This window comes from Ovis aries, chromosome 2, assembly GCF_016772045.2.
Source record: "Ovis aries strain OAR_USU_Benz2616 breed Rambouillet chromosome 2, ARS-UI_Ramb_v3.0, whole genome shotgun sequence".
Taxonomy (NCBI): domain Eukaryota; kingdom Metazoa; phylum Chordata; class Mammalia; order Artiodactyla; family Bovidae; genus Ovis; species Ovis aries.
The window spans coordinates 176,407,297-176,423,608 of NC_056055.1; the positions used below are offsets into that span (position 1 = coordinate 176,407,297).

General features: G+C 41.9%; 1 protein-coding gene across 17 annotated transcripts in view; it reads right to left on the bottom strand.

Moving 5' to 3' along the window:
• MGAT5 (alpha-1,6-mannosylglycoprotein 6-beta-N-acetylglucosaminyltransferase) overlaps positions 1-16,312 on the bottom strand; it is a 402,590-nt gene that overhangs the window by 128,451 nt on the left and 257,827 nt on the right. For all 17 annotated transcript variants that reach the window (XM_060410110.1, XM_060410112.1, XM_060410105.1 and 14 more), the window contains 2 exons: positions 14,635-14,769; positions 7,443-7,576 (listed from right to left, as the gene is read on the bottom strand). In XM_060410110.1, the coding sequence (XP_060266093.1) occupies positions 7,443-7,576; positions 14,635-14,769 (269 nt within the window). The remainder of the gene's footprint in view (positions 1-7,442; positions 7,577-14,634; positions 14,770-16,312) is intronic.

Genomic DNA, 16,312 nt, shown 5'->3' on the forward strand with positions numbered 1-16,312 from the left:
ACAGAGGGAATCATACTTCAAGAGAAAAAATAAAATCCTGCTATTGGGGTGATCTAAAGGAGGCAAAGGTGGTGAGGAATCACAGGGGCACCTTCAGAGAGCAGCAGGCTGTTGGTTGAGGCCAGGTTCAGGGGAAGGGCAGTGGTGGGGGAGGGAAGACGGAGGGTTCAAGAGCTATGCTATGGCCTCTGAATCCAACCCCAAGGGCAAGGGGAAGGCGCTGTGTCTGTGAGGAGGAACAGCCTGGTCCAAGCTGAGCTTTTCCGAGCTGGCTCTGGGGCAGGAAGAGGGTCTCAGAGTCCAGTTCAGAAGCCACGCTCAAAGCCATACGAGTGTATGGACAAGAGCGAAAAGCAAGAACAAGAGGCCTGCCCTGAGGGAGGAGGAACCACACTTCTCAGCTCAGCTTCCTGGGGAAAAAACATCATTCAAAGATCTAATTAAATGCCCTTACTATTCTCTGACCATTTGGTTTGTCCCTATAGAAGCTGCGTAGGAAGGTGCTGGGAATAGTCTATGCTCATAAAAATGCTCAAATGCAAACAGAATACACAAAGATAGTTCTCTTAAATCCTGAGATTTGGGGTAAAACAGTAAAGAAAAGCCAGCCTTTCCAACTTGTAGAAACTCTATCAACTTGGTGAGGAAATGAGCTAGAGGAGAAATATAAGCAGCCTCAAAGGGAGGTGCTCTCTGAATCTTCAGCAGTATCTATCTGCCAGGAGCATCCGTCTCACTTCCCTGCTCCTAAAGATGCTTCAGCAATGGTGGGTGTGTTTTACTCTCTACTTATCCTCCTGCTAGGCCCTTTCTAACTAGCCTTTCCCACCCTCCCCCTGCAGTCCATACCTGCCAAACACTAAGACAGATGGGGCTGATGACAATTTATGACAATGATTTTACAAGTACATTATTTCGGTGGTCTCCAAACTTCCTGTGCAACCATCCCATCAGGAGAAAACAATCTAAATATATCCACAGTGTATGTGCACCCTGTTGTTCAGCAGCTTAATTCATGTCCAACTCTCTGTGACCCCATGGACTGCAGCATACTAGGCTTCCCAGAACTTCACCACCTTCCAGAGTTTGCTCAGACTCATGTTTATTGAGTTGGTCAGCCATCCAACCATCTCATTCTCTGTCACCCCCTTCTCCTCCTGCCCTCAGTCTTTCCCAGCATCAAGGTCTTTTCCAATGAGTTGGCTCTTCGCATCAGGTGGCCAAAGTATTGGGGCTTCAGCATCAGTCTTTCCAAAGAAAATCAGGGTTGATTTACTTCAGTTATGTAAAGATTACTATCAGCCCATCTTTTAAGGGCTTCCCTGGTGGCTCAGACGGTAAAGCATCTGCCCGCAATGTTCGAGACCTGGGTTCGATCCCTGGGTCAGGAAGATCCCCTGGAGAAGGAAATGGCAACCCACTGCAGTACCCTTGCTTGGAAAATTCCATGGACAGAGGAGCCTTGTAAGCTACAGTCCACGGGGTCGCAAAGAGTCGGGCATGACTCAGTGACCTCACTCCATCTTTTAAGCACTAGTAACTGTTTCACTTTTTTTTTTAATTGACAGGAGATAAGTAAATTTTTGACACTTTTATCTTCTATTCAAAGGAATGGTTCCCCGTACCCCACCCCCTCCACTTCAGGTTGTGAGAACAGCCACATATACCCAAAGGGCGGGGGATGGAAGGTTCTGTGGGAACAACTGGGTTAGACTGGATCTGGCCCCTTCGTCATGTGGGAAGGGAAGGACCCTCTCTGAGGGGTGCAGCCAAATTCTCTGTGGGCAGGCTCCGGAGATAGGGTGGAGCAGGGAGTCACTGCTTTTTTCCTACAAGTTCTCCAACCTCAGGCACATCCTCAACAAGATCAAGGTCCCCAACTGCTTCGTTTCCCTGTTTCCTCCATTCAAGACTGCCTGGGCCATAAGGATGCTTTCCATCAACCTGTTCACTGATGGATTTTGCCATCACTGATAATCCCCACCTTGCTCCACTGTCTTATTAAGAGTTGTAAGATGTTGATTTTCTAATTTTTCATTCCTTTTGCATGTATTAGCTGTGATTTCTCCATAATTAACACTGTTCTCTCATCAACTATCTGATTATCTTCAAATACAATTTGTCCTAGGAAAGCAGGATCAAAACTGGATTCTTTCCCTTTATTATTCAGAGTAATGAAGTGGGTGTCCTAGCCACTTCTAAAGGTGATCAATTGATTTTGTGGGTTTTTCTTGCTTGGACTGTCATTCTGGACTCATGGATTATTTTCTGTTGGTTTGATTCCCTCCAATGCAGTCGCTATTCTTTTTTTTTTTTTTTTAATTTATTTGGCTGTGCCAGGTCTTAGCTGCTGCATGCAGGGATGTTAGCTGCAGCATATGGGATCTAGTTCCCCGAACAGGGACTGAACGTGGGCCCCCTGCACTGGGAGCCCGGAGTCTTAGCTACTGGACCACAGGGAAGTCCTTGTTATTCTTTTTGATGCTCAAACGACCTCATCTTTGGCTCCTATGTCCTTCTGACTCCATCCCAGGGGTCTTTCTTAGTCTCCTTGCTTCCAGATTAAAGATGTCACATTTTTAATGTTTGCTGTCCTAGACCCATTGATCACCCATTTATCTTAGGAGGAGGTTTCTTCAGTGGGAAATGTACTTAGGAAGTCTCAAACGAGTGTTAAGGATACTCATTGCCACCTGATTGTCTTTACTTTTGATCCTCTTCAAAGTACAGAGTTAGGAAACATTTACTTTTTAAAGAAAAAATATAAGTTCCCATTGATTTTCCTATTCAAGCCAAATATTATACAGTCTTAATTTCTTTAAGCACTCCCTCTTCCTATACACTGCAAATTCTGGTTCCCACGGTATACCTGGAATAGTTCCAAATAGTAATAAATATTCCCCACTACAAATGTATGGTCCAAAGACTGTGTTTTAAAGTCAGTTGAAATAATCATTTTATCTGTGTGAGAGACTAGCACCAACCTAACATATCACTAGCTGTGTTTCATGTTTTTTTAATCTCTTCAATCTTTAGTGAATTCTTATTTCTCTTTAAATAAAACATTTATATGGTTCCAAAGTCAAAATAAAGCACATTAAGAGATATCTAGCACAGAGAACTATATTCAATATTCTGTGATAAATCATAATAGGAAACACTACAAAAAAGAATACATAGATATGCGTTACTGGATCACTTTACTGTACAGCAGAAATTAACACAACATTGCAAATCAACTATACTTCAGTTTAAAGAAAAAAAAAGACATCTATTTTCTATCCCTGTCCCTTCAAACACTCCTGCAGGGGTAATCATTTTTATTAGCTTGTTTTTTAATCTTCCATTGTTTCTTTTGAAAACACAAGTGCATTCACATACATCGGCATACACACATTTTCCTCCCACTGCATACCCTTCTTGCATAGAAAGGAGGGACTCCACACACTGCCCTGAACTTTGGTTTTTATCACTTAATATAGACGAGACATCTCCCTTCAGACAGTATAATCTTCCCTCAGTCCTTCTGCGCAGTTACACACGATTTCACTCTATCAAAGGACTATATGATTCACTCAGTTCTCTAGTAGGAACCTCTGGGTTATTTCCAGTCTTTCCTTAGTACAAACAGTGTCAGGGTACACGGCCTTGTATGCATGCCATGTATGATCTTTGCTCACTTGTCTTTGGGGTGGATTCCTAGATATGATCTGCTCAGGCAAAGCAAAGATGCCTAGAAGCTGTGCTAGATGGTGACAGATCCCCTGGCACGGGGCGGCGGCAGCCGGGCTGCATTCCCAGTGCTCTCCTGAAGTCTCACCTGAGGAAGAGCTGCATGAGCAAACTTTCAGCTTCTTGCCAATTTGATGTGCGGGACATGGGATCTTGGTGCAATTTTAAAATGTACTTCTCTTATTATGCGTGAGGTTAACATGTTTCATATATTTGGAGCAATACGTTTCTTTTTTTCTCTGGACTGTTTTTGACCATTTGCCTACAGGATTGTGGAACATTTTCATCTCAATTCTTGGTAGCTCTTTATATATCAGTGATATTAACCCTCTGGAACAGAATATGCTATGGTGTTATTTTTTTGATATTGTTGTTTTTGGCATACAGGTCTTTTTTTTAAGGCAGTCAAATGTATTGGCTTTGCCCCTGATTCTTGCTGAATTCTGAGTCATTTAGAAAACTATCTCCTTCCCAGGTTAACAAGAACTGATCTATTTTTTTCCATCTTTAGTTATATTTTAAGCAGTGAATGGATTTCAATTCAACCAACACTTTCAAATCCTCCATTCATAGAAAATAAAATAGGTTTCTCAGGACTCTGAATCCCAGCATTCTAAATGAGAACTTATTTTCTGGAAAAGCCTCCTATGTTTATGCCCCAGGTGTAGGGAAACACCATCCCATGGACGGTATAAATATACCATGTCATTTAAGCAGTTCTGGCCATTTGGCACAACACGGCTAAACATTGTATTTATGTGAACTAACAGATAAGTCACCCCATTCTGGCTCCTCCAAGTTGCACGGCCGTGTCTCCCCATGCTGCCAGCCACCTGTCACCCACCACCCCTATACTAGTTTGCCCCCTGAATTCTGCCCCAGGAACAGACTAGGAAGCAGGATGACAGCGCTCCAGAAGCAGTAACAGTAATGTTTATGACGCATACAGAACACTTTCACACACCTCTCTGAGCTAAAAGGAACACTGAAACATGAGCAGATTTCCCCACCTGCCACAGCCCTTAATTCTTCTTCCTTCTCTCACTTCACACTCAAGGAGCAGTCCAGTGTATTTGTTGTTGTACTCAGTGAACCCAACAAAAGGTCACCTTTAGGTGGCTGTTTGTGAAGGGAAGGGGTCAGCACACGGGGAAAAGGTAAGGAGAGGGGCGTTGTGGGTATTAACAAGGGAAACAGATTAGCTTTCAGATAGTAATTCTAGGATGGAAAGCTCTGGATTAAAATTACTCCAAGAATTTAGGAAAACAGAAATCTGCACTCTGAGTGTATGAATGATCTGTTTAGCTTGGGGGAATGGTCATTTCCAGAATAGGCATTCATCTCATCAAGGGGAATTATGCATAAAAAAGATCTTCATGACCCAGATAATCACGAAGGTATGATTACTCACCTAGAGCCAGACATCCTGGAGTGCAAACCCAAGTGGGCCTTAGGAAGAATCACTATGAACAAAGCTAGTGGAGTTCATGGAATTCCAGCTGAGCTATTTCAAATCCTGGAAGATGATGCTGTGAAAGTGCTGCACTCAACATGCCAGCAAATTTGGAAAACTCAGCAGTGGCCACAGGACTGGAAAAGGTCACTTTTCATTCCAATCCCAAAGAAAGGCAATGCCAAAGAATGCTCAAACTACTGCACAATTGCACTCATCTCACATGCTAGTAAAGTAATGCTCAAATTTCTCCAAGCCAGGCTTCAGCAATATGTGAACCATGAACTTCCAGATGTTCAAGCTGGTTTTAGAAAATGTAGAGGAACCAGAGATCAAATTGCCAACATCTGCTGGATCATCAAAAAAGTAAGAGTTCTAGAAAAACATCTATTTCTGCTTTATTGACTATGTCAACGCCTTTGACTGTGTAGATCACAATAAACTGTGGAAAACTCTGAAAGAGATGGGAACACCAGACCATCTGACCTGCCTCTTGAGAAACCTATATGCAGGTCAGGAAGCAACAGTTAGAACTGGACATGGAACAACAGACTAGTTCCAAATAGGAAAAGGAGTATGTCAAGACTATATATTGTCACCCTGCTTATTTAACTTATATGCAGAGTACATCAGGAGAAACACTGGGCTGGAGGAAGCACAAGCTGGAATCAAGATTGCTGGGAGAAATATCAATAACCTCAGATATGCAGATGACACCACCCTTATGGCAGAAAGTGGAGAAGAACTAAAGAGCCTCTTGATGAAAGTGAAAGAGGAGAGTGAAAAAGTTGGCTTAAAGTTCAACATTCAGAAGACTAAAATCACGGCATCCGGTCCCATCACTTCATGGGAAATAGATGGGGAAACAGTGGAAACAGTAGCTGGCTATATTTTTTGAGGCCCCAAAATCACTGCAGATGGTGACTGCAGCCATGAAATTAAAAGACGCTTACTCCTTGGAAGGAAAGTTATGACCAACCTAGATAGCATATTCAAAAGCAGAGACATTACTTTGTCAACAAAGGTCCATTTAGTCAAGGCTATGGTTTTTCCAGTGATCATGTATGGATGTGACAGTTGGACTATAAAGAAAGCTGAGCACTAAAGAATTGATGCTTTTGAACTGTGGTGTTGGAGAAGGCTCTTGAGAGCCCGTTGGACTGCAGGGAGATCCAACCAGTCCATCCTAAAGGAGATCAGTCCTGGGTGTTCATTGGAAGGACTGATGTTGAAGCTGAAACTCCAATACTTTGGCCACCTGATGCTGAAGAGCTGACTCATTTGAAAAGACCCTGATGCTGGAAAAGACTGAGGGCAGGAGGAGAAGAGGACGACTGAGGAGGAGATGGTTGGATGGCATCACCAACTCAATGGACATGGCTTTGGGTGGTGATGGACAGGGCGGCCTGGTGTACTGCGGGTCATGGGGCTGCAAAGAGTCGGACATGACTGAGTGACTGAACTGAACTGAAACAATAAATTTATCTCTGGCATGAATACTCTCAGACTTGGCATTTGGCTTTACAGTCCTCAACTAATTGTAAATGAAATAAAACTGCAGGCAGGTAGACTGATGGCAGCAGTGAGAAATGGTCAGTGTGGGAAAGAAACCCACACAAAAAAATGCTGAGAGGCTACAGCCAGGGCCAGTGTGTTCATCATCTTTTAGTCTGTCCATTACATCACTTTGCAAAATAATCACTGCTATTGGCAACAAGACATCACATGAGCAAGAGAGCGTAAGATTTTATCCTGAGCCCAGGGTTTAAGAAGTCGGTAAGGTATGAAACAGATTTTTAAATCATTCCATCTTGAAAAGGCTGGCTCTTTCATAATAAAGTTTGATGCCTAAAATAATGAAGGTTCAATTACAGTGTTTGGAAAAATGTCTAGACACGGAAGATCTCATTCTTCCTGAATCAAGTGGACCCTAAACAGGGTCTGTGCGGTAGGAAGCATGTTTAGTGTCTGCCAATCAAAGACCACTGAAAGTCTTCCCAAGTGGTTTCCAGTGATACTTTAATATTGAATATTTTTCTCCAGAACATTTCCAAGGCTTTTCACAAAACGTTCACAGAGCCTTTCAATTCTAGTTTAAAAAAATCCAGTTATTCTCAAGTAAAAGGTTCCACAGCACACATTTTTCTACAGCTAAAGACCCCAGGAATCACAAATGCAAACACATGGCAGCCTCATTTCTTCTCCCATTTGTCTCTGATGGGAGTCTGGAAAGTAGAGCTGAGACATGACTACTCACGGAACATGGTGTAAAACTGCTGTGGGTTCAGATTCCACTTGCCCCAGGGCGTCTTGTGGCCTTTCAACTGGGCATAGTTGGCATGGTTGAACTCTGGCTCTGTGCCAAACGAGTCCAGAATTCGGAGCATGCACCTGAAAGATAAATGATGCCATGAGTAAAATAACAACCTTGACCCCAAAGTCAAAAGACCAAAAGCTCTACCCTCTCTCTCTCTCTCTCAGGAACTACCAAAGATGGACAAATTCTTTAAGCAAGAAATGCCACTGGGCAGGAATCGAGAGGTCTTACACTAGCCTGTCTACTAAACATCCCCAGGTGAGCCAGAGCCGATGTCCATACAATCTGCTTTGGACAAGTTGACTAATCACAGAAGATGCTCAAATACCAGTGAAATAAAAAGTTCCCTAAAGCTAGAACTGTAGAAGGCCATGGTCACTACTGCGCCCCTAGCCAGGGCCGAGCATACAGTGTTGGCTGTTAATGAACAACTGTGGAAAAAGAAAAGAATTAACATTTTTAGAGGTTACTATGGTATGAATGCTAATCTCCATCCCCCACCACCAGCCCCCCACCACCGGCAATTCAGCAATTCATATACTGAAATCCTAAGGAGATGTTATTAGGAGGTGGGGCTTTGGGGAAGTGATAAGCTCATGAGGGTGGAGCCCTCATAAATAGGATTAGTGCCCTTATATAAGTGATTCCATAGAACTCCAGAGCCCCTTCCACAGTATGAAGACACAATATGAAGTCTGCCACCTCTCCTGACCATGCTGACATCCTGATCTCAGACTTTCACTCTCCCCAGTATGTGAGCAATACACATTTACTGTTTATAAGTCACCCAGGATTTGGTTCAGTAGCCCAGGCACACTGAGACAGAGGTCTTATTCTGCTCAGAGCACAAAGCTTGCTCTTCTTCAATAATTATTCAAGATTTTCATCAACTGACTAGAGTACAAGATTTTTGGTAAAGCTTAGAGTCTCACTCAGTAGGCAGTCGTGATTTGTATGTATTTGATAGTAGCAGGACATTATTGTTTTCTCCCAGAGCTCAAAATGAATTGAAACTGAAGATGTTTCATTTGGTTATTCCACCAAAGCCTTAGAACAGCACCAACCAAACCCAGTGTATTGCCTGTTTCTGTGTGGTCTTCTAGCTAAGAATGGTCTTTACATTTTTAAATGGTTAAAAAAGGGAGAATATTTCGTGGTGTGAAAATTACATGAAATTCAACTTTCAGTGTCAAAAATAAAGTTTTAATTGAACTAGTCAAGCCTAGTTGTTTCTGTATGTCTATTGATTACCTAGAGTAAGAGTAGAGTTTGGTAGCTAAAATGGGAGACTACATGACCAAGCAAAGACTAAAATATTTATTATCTGGCTCTTTACAGATAAAGCCTTCTGATCATTGCTTTGGAGTACATAAAGAATGATCAGTCAGAAGAAAGAAATCAATACTAAAACAGAATTTATTGATTTTGGTTACATTTATATCACCACTGATTTTCAAGACACCGATGTAAATTTAACTCACGACTGGCCAATGAAACAGCACTATTTTCTGTATCTATTATTATTTCAGCACTATTATTATGTATTAATAATAATTGTGAATGGCTCTTACTGGACCAATAAGCATAACAGTAAAGAGGGATCAGAGCCCACATTTTAGAATCAGATGATGACAATAACTTTTTGATTTGATTCAGTTTCTGTCTTCCTTCCCCCACTAGTAAGAAGTCCATCTTTCAGTCAGTTTTACGTCAATGCATGATGCAGAAAAAAAGAATGCAAACACCTGACTGAATTTTCCAGGAAGAGCAATATTAAGTTGTCATTTTAGTGTGATGATTCTCACAGCAGCATTATCTGTCTAGACAAGGAAGAAAAGAAGGAGGGAAGGAAAGGTGGAAGGCGGGTAGGCCATGACCACAAGGTAAAATACAAGCTGACCACAGAAACACTGTCCTTCCAGGTCCCCATATGGTTCTCAAGGAACAAGGGATCAAGCTAAGGACAGAATTTATATGTACGTGTAACTGGATCACTCTGCTGTACACTTGAAACTAACGCCATATTGTAAATCAACTATACTTCAGTAAAAAGAAAGAAAAGAAAAGAGCTGGGACGATGGCAGCTCTGTAGAAGGTCACTACAGGAAGGGGAAGGACACACACTGACCTGTGGGACTGGGGAAGGTTCAGCTCCCAAGAGACGAACAGAGCTGGGGGTCAAAGGTGACAGTGCTCTGGGCAGGCGCGGCAGGGAGAAACCAGCCACCCTCCTCACAGAAACCTTTGCCTTGGAGGCTTTGGCTGTCTACACTTGTTTGGAATGGACTCTCACACTCTCTAGCTTGTGATTCTATTTTTAACTTAGAGTTTTGCTGGTGTTATTTTATATTTGGATAATTAAAACAAACCCTGATGAGTAAAGATGCCTGGCAGGAGCCTCACACTTGAAATTCTGGACTTTTAGACGTGGTCTAAATGTATGCTACGTGATGCTGGCTTCTACTCAATGGAAGACTACAGAATGACTGGTGATGGGATGTCTCCACTTGTCTCTAAACTTGTAGCTCTACATACTCAAAGCTTTGATCTGGGAATTGTCCTTTTTCTTTTCTTTTTGAGCTTATCTTGGTTTGTTTTACAAACCAGAGGCAAGAGACTGATCACTGTCTATGACAGGGGAGGCTGAACATTATAGTTTTCCCTCTTCAATCACTTTCTACATCTGTGTGTTTTGGAATTGGGTTTGTGTTGTTAATATTTATGCTGTTCCTCTAATGCCTTTTCTGTGTCTGGAGCATCAGGAACAGACTGATGACTTTAAAAGATATTTGCCTCGCTGCCCGAGGCAGCTGGCTTCCTAACAGGGATGGCTGCAGCAATGCCAAATGATTCCTGGAACATTCTCTCTGTGCTAAGCCCCGCTATTACAAGATTGGATACTCACAACCTCCTTGCCAGGATCTACTTTCTAATTTGGAGGTTGATGCGAAACAGTGTATCTTGGGCTATTTGCATCTCACTTTCCTGTGTGTTCTCAATGCCCAGCAAAGGCCTCACATGAAGCAAAACAGATATGAGTTTCGCAGTACCTAGCAGGACGCTAGTTGCATGTAGATATTCAATACACGTTTAACTGAACGCCCTCAGTGCAGTTTAGTCACTCAGTTGTGTCCGACTCTTTGCGACCCCATGAACTGCAGCACACCCTGGGTCCCTACATAAATTGGACAGAATTTATATTTTTTCAAGATCAACAAGACTCATAAGTTTGTGCCTAAACAAAACATCAAATGATAAACTTTACATTTAACAGAATTCCTATCATCTTCCATTACCCATGATGAACACAGGGAGCACCACTAATTTCTAATCTTTAAAAGGAAAAGAAATAGGCAAGAAACTTTCTAGAGAAACTGCTTGGCCTTTGGATGAGAATCTCAGATTTATCACACCTCAAAGACACCAATGCTAAAGTCCTAACAGACCTCCTGCCAGCTAATATCACTGACACAGATGATTTATTAAAGAATGGAGGGATTAACATTGCACTCTCCCATAAAATCCCCTCTGAGATAGAGCCTTTTCATCCAACAAGAATCAAATACCCATCAGCAGTGACCATTTTAATAATAAAATCATCCTTTTTAATTGACCTAAATGCTACCACCGAGAATATATTTCCATCCAGACAGACTTTCTTAATGATGAGAATATGTGAGTCCAGGGACTCTCAAAATGCCCAGTTCCTTTGGCGTGTTTATCAGATGCCTGCCACTCGCAAAAGCCAGAGAAAAACAGCACTTTCTTTCTTGTTTTTAATGCTGTTGCTAAAAAGAAAAAAAAACCTTATTCACTGATAAGGCCTATTAACCAAGGATAAAGATGGCTACTCCCGTATAACAGAGAACATTTATCGTGGTCTGAAGATTTGAAAAGAAAACAACAAACTGCCATCCTGGACCACTCCAGATTTATATTTTGTTTTTGTTTTTTAAGAAACTACAGGCACACCTCATTTTATGGTGCTTCGCTTTTTGCATTTTGCAGATACTCATTCTTTTTTCAATTTTTTAATACAAATTAAAGGTTTGTGGCAACCCTGCACTGTCAGATGTTGGTTAGCAATTTTTAGCAATAACCTATTTAAAAGAGTTTCCTTTCCCTTTCCAGTTTTACTGAAAAATAACTGACACACAGCACAGAATGTTTCAAGTGTATAGCATAATGATTTGACTTATATACAATGTGTAATGAATACCATAAGCTTAGTAAACAACCATCATTGTAGAGATACAAAATAAAGTTTCTTTTCCTTGTGATAACAACTCTTGGGGCTTGATCTCTTAACAGCATTGGTAAGTAACACAGCAGTGTTAATAATATTTATCACATTATATATTACACCCCTTACTTATCTCACAACTGCAAGTTTATACCTTTTGACTACTATCCCCCAACTCCTCCTCCCCCACTCCCCACTTGTTATAACCACAAACCTGACCTCTTTTTCCATGAGTTTGCCTTCATCTTTGTTTTTGAAGTATAACTGACCTATAACACTATGGCAGTTTCTGGTGTACAACTTAGTGATTCCATATTTCTGTACATTACAAAACGATCAGGATAAATCTCATTACCATCTGTTACCATATCACTGACTATATTCTCACACTGTGCATTTCATAACGGAAAGTATTTTTAAAATTAAATATGCACTTTTCTTTTTTACTCATAATGTTGCACACTTACAGTATAGGGTAAAAACAACTTTTATATGCACTGGGAAACCCACCCCCCTCCCAAAAAAGAAACAAAACAAAAAAAACTGTGGGGCTCAATTTATTGTGGCATTCACCTTACGGCAGCTGGATTTGATGTGGATTCAAGTCGCCCTTCCTCCCGGAATGCTGGCAGCTATCACCTTGCTATGGGTGGGACTGGAGATAGAGGGGCTAGAGCTGAAGTTGGGGGTGAGGCGGGGCTTCCTCTGGGCTAGGCGGCCGTCACCTTCCTATCAGAGGTGATCTGATCCTAAGGTTCTGGAGCAGAAGTCCTGAGATTTCGGGTCAAGCTGGCTCTATTCCTATCTATCTGGCTGCATGGGGCAGCGCACAGTATCTTTGCTGCATCATTCGATATTTCTGTTCTGGTACGTGGGCTCTAGTCACGTCTCGGGCTCAGCAGTTGTAGCATGCAGCTTTAGTTACTCTGCAGCCTACGGGATCTTAGTTCCCTGACCAGGGATTGAATCCATGTCCACTGCATTGCAAGATGGATTCTTTACCACTAGATCACCAGGGAAGTCTCATCTGTTCCTTGTTAAGTGTGTGCTTTCCCCTGTCCCAGCACTGGGACCCTCACCCCAGAGTGCGCAGTGCTGAAGCAAGGGCAGAGGGTGCAGGCTCTCAGCCTGTCAGCCAACCACAGAGAGCCGAGCTGTCTCTGACATGCTCTCTGTGTGGGCACTGTTTCCCTTCCTCCACTGAGATGTAGGCTTGGGTCCAAGCACCTTCTGCTGCTCACAGACAGCCTTTTGCCGCCCCCAGTCTCCTCTGTTTCTGCCTATTTGTGGCGTTGCTGACAGGTGGAGCCTGCGTGCCCAGGTATTTAGGGTGAGCTGGCATCAGAGATCTGGGCTGCTTCTGATATGCTGCTTGAGGAAGCGTCAACAACAGCCACTGCCGCCCACTCAGGTTCCACCCTGGGACCAGGTCGCCTCTGTGTCCCACTGTTTTCCCTCTCTCATCGTGGCCCCCCTGGATCCAGGGCCATGCTGTGACATGGAGTAAGAGGGGCTGGAGCATTTAGTCAGCTAGGGCTGGCACACACTGAGGCAGCTGCAGGAAGCCTCTGCTCATCCTCTCTGCCCTGCCTCATGGGCAAGCCCGGCACACGTGCTCCTCACAAGCACGGCCTAAGCTTCCCACAGATCTCCTGTTAGTGCTGGTGGCCCACCAACTTAACAACGGGGCTCATCTCTCTCTCGGGGAGGATCCCATGACTCAGGGCCCCAGTCTGGCTCTTACCACTTTCCAGAAAAGGGCAGTGTCCCTTTTCTGGAGCCCCCTCCCAGGGATCCCTGCCTGATTGCTTTTCCTTCCTTCCTCCCCGATTACATGTGGGTCTTTCTTACAGTCTTGGTCATATGGGACTTTTTCTGCAAGCTTCCAGTTAGTTTTCAATGAGAATTGTTCCATGTTTAGATGTATTCTGGATGTGTATGTATCAGGAGACAAATTCCACATTCTCCTACTCCACCATCCTGATCAATCCTCCTATGACTCCTCATTAATAAGAATTATTCAAGTCAAACTGGATACTTTATTTTGCCTGCTGAACACTGAGACTTACAGCTATTCTCATGCAAGTGTTAAAAGTAGTGTAGGGGGGATATATGTATACCTATGGCTAATTCACATTGTTGTATGGCAGAAACCAACATAACGTTGTAAAGCAATTATCCTCCAATTTTAAAAAAGTAGTATCTGAGACACAGTAGCATCAAACTAAGCCTCTCTTAGAAAGAGTGTAAGGAAATTGAAAAATTAATAAACTTCATTATAGAATTCAATGCTTGTGTACCATGTAAAACTATTTCAAATACTAAGTCATGGTCTCAAATCCACATATAGGGAAATAGTGAGATCTTCTACGAAATAATGAAACTGTGCACAGAGTAACACTGAACTCTAGTCATACTAAGCATAAGGCTTATCTTTAAAAATATAAGACCCTAGCATTTAGACAAGATACACCCAGCTTTTTATTCCAAGAATGATAACAATACTGATGGAGGAAAGGGAAAGAGAAATGAGTCATCATCTCAAATCTAAAGAACACAAGAAATGACACTGTTCATATTTTATCAAAATTGTTATTTGATTAAATGGATGAGATTAGTGTATGCAGACAGAGACGCAAGCTAAGTGTTAGGGGAGGAAAAAAGAAGGCTGGACATTTGGATTCTAGTCTTAAATCAGTGAAACTAATGAAGAATGTTGAAAGTCAAAAGATACCATGGAGAATCTGAACTTCAATTAGGAATGAGAAACACTCTACACAGCTCAAAAGATAATATTCGATAAGCTTTTTCTACCGGCAACCATGTAACTCTTGTTAACAAAATAAAAAGCTCTAAAAATTTAAGAACAAAACAAGTAAGAGCACTTACTGGTAATGAACCCAGGATGGTCCAAGGGTTTTCTTGAATTGAGCGAGTCCTACAATATCAATATAAATGAGCTCAACGATTCGATCTCCTACAGTTGGGCAGCCAGATCGGTTTCCAACAACCTTCTTCATTATTCTAGAGAAAGAACAGAAAGAAGAAAAAAAGAAAAACAATTTACTACAAGCACTACACTTAGCAACTTTAATAGGCAAAGAAACATCCCAAGAATGCTTATCAGGGAGAATGACATGGCTGTTCCCAGTCAGCTGCCTATCCAAATTCTGCCCAGTCATCAGGTCTATCCAAAGCCTCGATTCTGAGTCTTGCAAAAGCAAATGGTGGTATACAAATACAGCCTTAGAAACCAAAAAAGATCTGGGTCTCAGTCTATCTCTATTTAATTTGCTGGTCAAGACGATTATGGAGGTCTTTAAGCATCGGTGAAAGGGCCAGATGTGTTATTTAAACAGATAATTGTGGAAGCAACATGGAGCAATGGTTCCCAAATGTGCCTGCACGTTAGAATCACTCGGTGATCTTGGTGGATTTTCCTAAGCCCAGGCCATATGTATTCCAGACAACATAAATCATACTCTCCAAACTAGCAGCCATGAGATCTTAGGAAGTTAACTTCTCTGAACCTTTCCTCATCAAAAACAAAACAAAAAGGATTAGATACGGAGAAGATGGTAAGACAGAAACCTCTCGGGAATTCTCTCTTTTTTTTTTTTTTTTTCCGGGAATTCTTTAGGTAGTTGAAATAGGTATTGAACGGCAAGTACACATACTGGATACTCAGTACCTATCAGTTTCTCCCAGAGTCTGTTCTTATTATACAGCCCTTACTGACCTCCTTCTATTTCAATACAAGCCTCTACAGTACAAACTTCTTTCTATACTGCACTGTACAGAAAATAGTTTGGTCAAGAAAATGCACTATCATAGCAAACACCTTCTTTCAACAAAATAAAGAGATGATTCTACACATGAACATCAACAGATGTTCAATATCTATACCATACTGATTATATTCTTTGCAGCCAAAGATGGAGAAGCTCTATATAGTCAGCAAAAATAAGACCAGGAGCTGACTGTGGCTCAGATTATGAACTCCTTGTTGCCAAATTCAAACTTAAATGGAAGAAAGTAGGGAAAACCACTAGACCATTCAGGTATGACCTCAATCAAATCCTTTACAAGTATACAGTGGAAATGACAAATAGATTCAAAGGATTAGATCTGACAGACAGAGTGCCTGAAAAACTATGGATGGAGGTTTGTAACATTGTATAGGGGGCAGTGATCAAAACCATCCCCAAGAAAAAGAAATGCAAAAAGGCAAAGTGATTGTCTGAGGAGGCCTTACAAATAGCTGAGAAAAAGAAGAGAAATGAAAGGCAAAGGAGAAAAGGAAAGATATACCCACCTGAATGCAGAGTTCCAAAGAATAGCAAGGAGAGATAAGAATGTTTTCCTAAGTGAACAATGCAAAGAAATACAGGGAAACAATAAAATGGGAAAGACTAGAGATCTCTTCAAGAAAATTAGAGATTCCAAGGGAACATTTTACGCAAAGATGGGCACAATAAAGGACAGAAATGGTATAGACCTAACAGAAGCAGAAGATATTAAGAAGAGGTGGCAAGAATACACAGAAGAATTATACAAAAAGATCTTC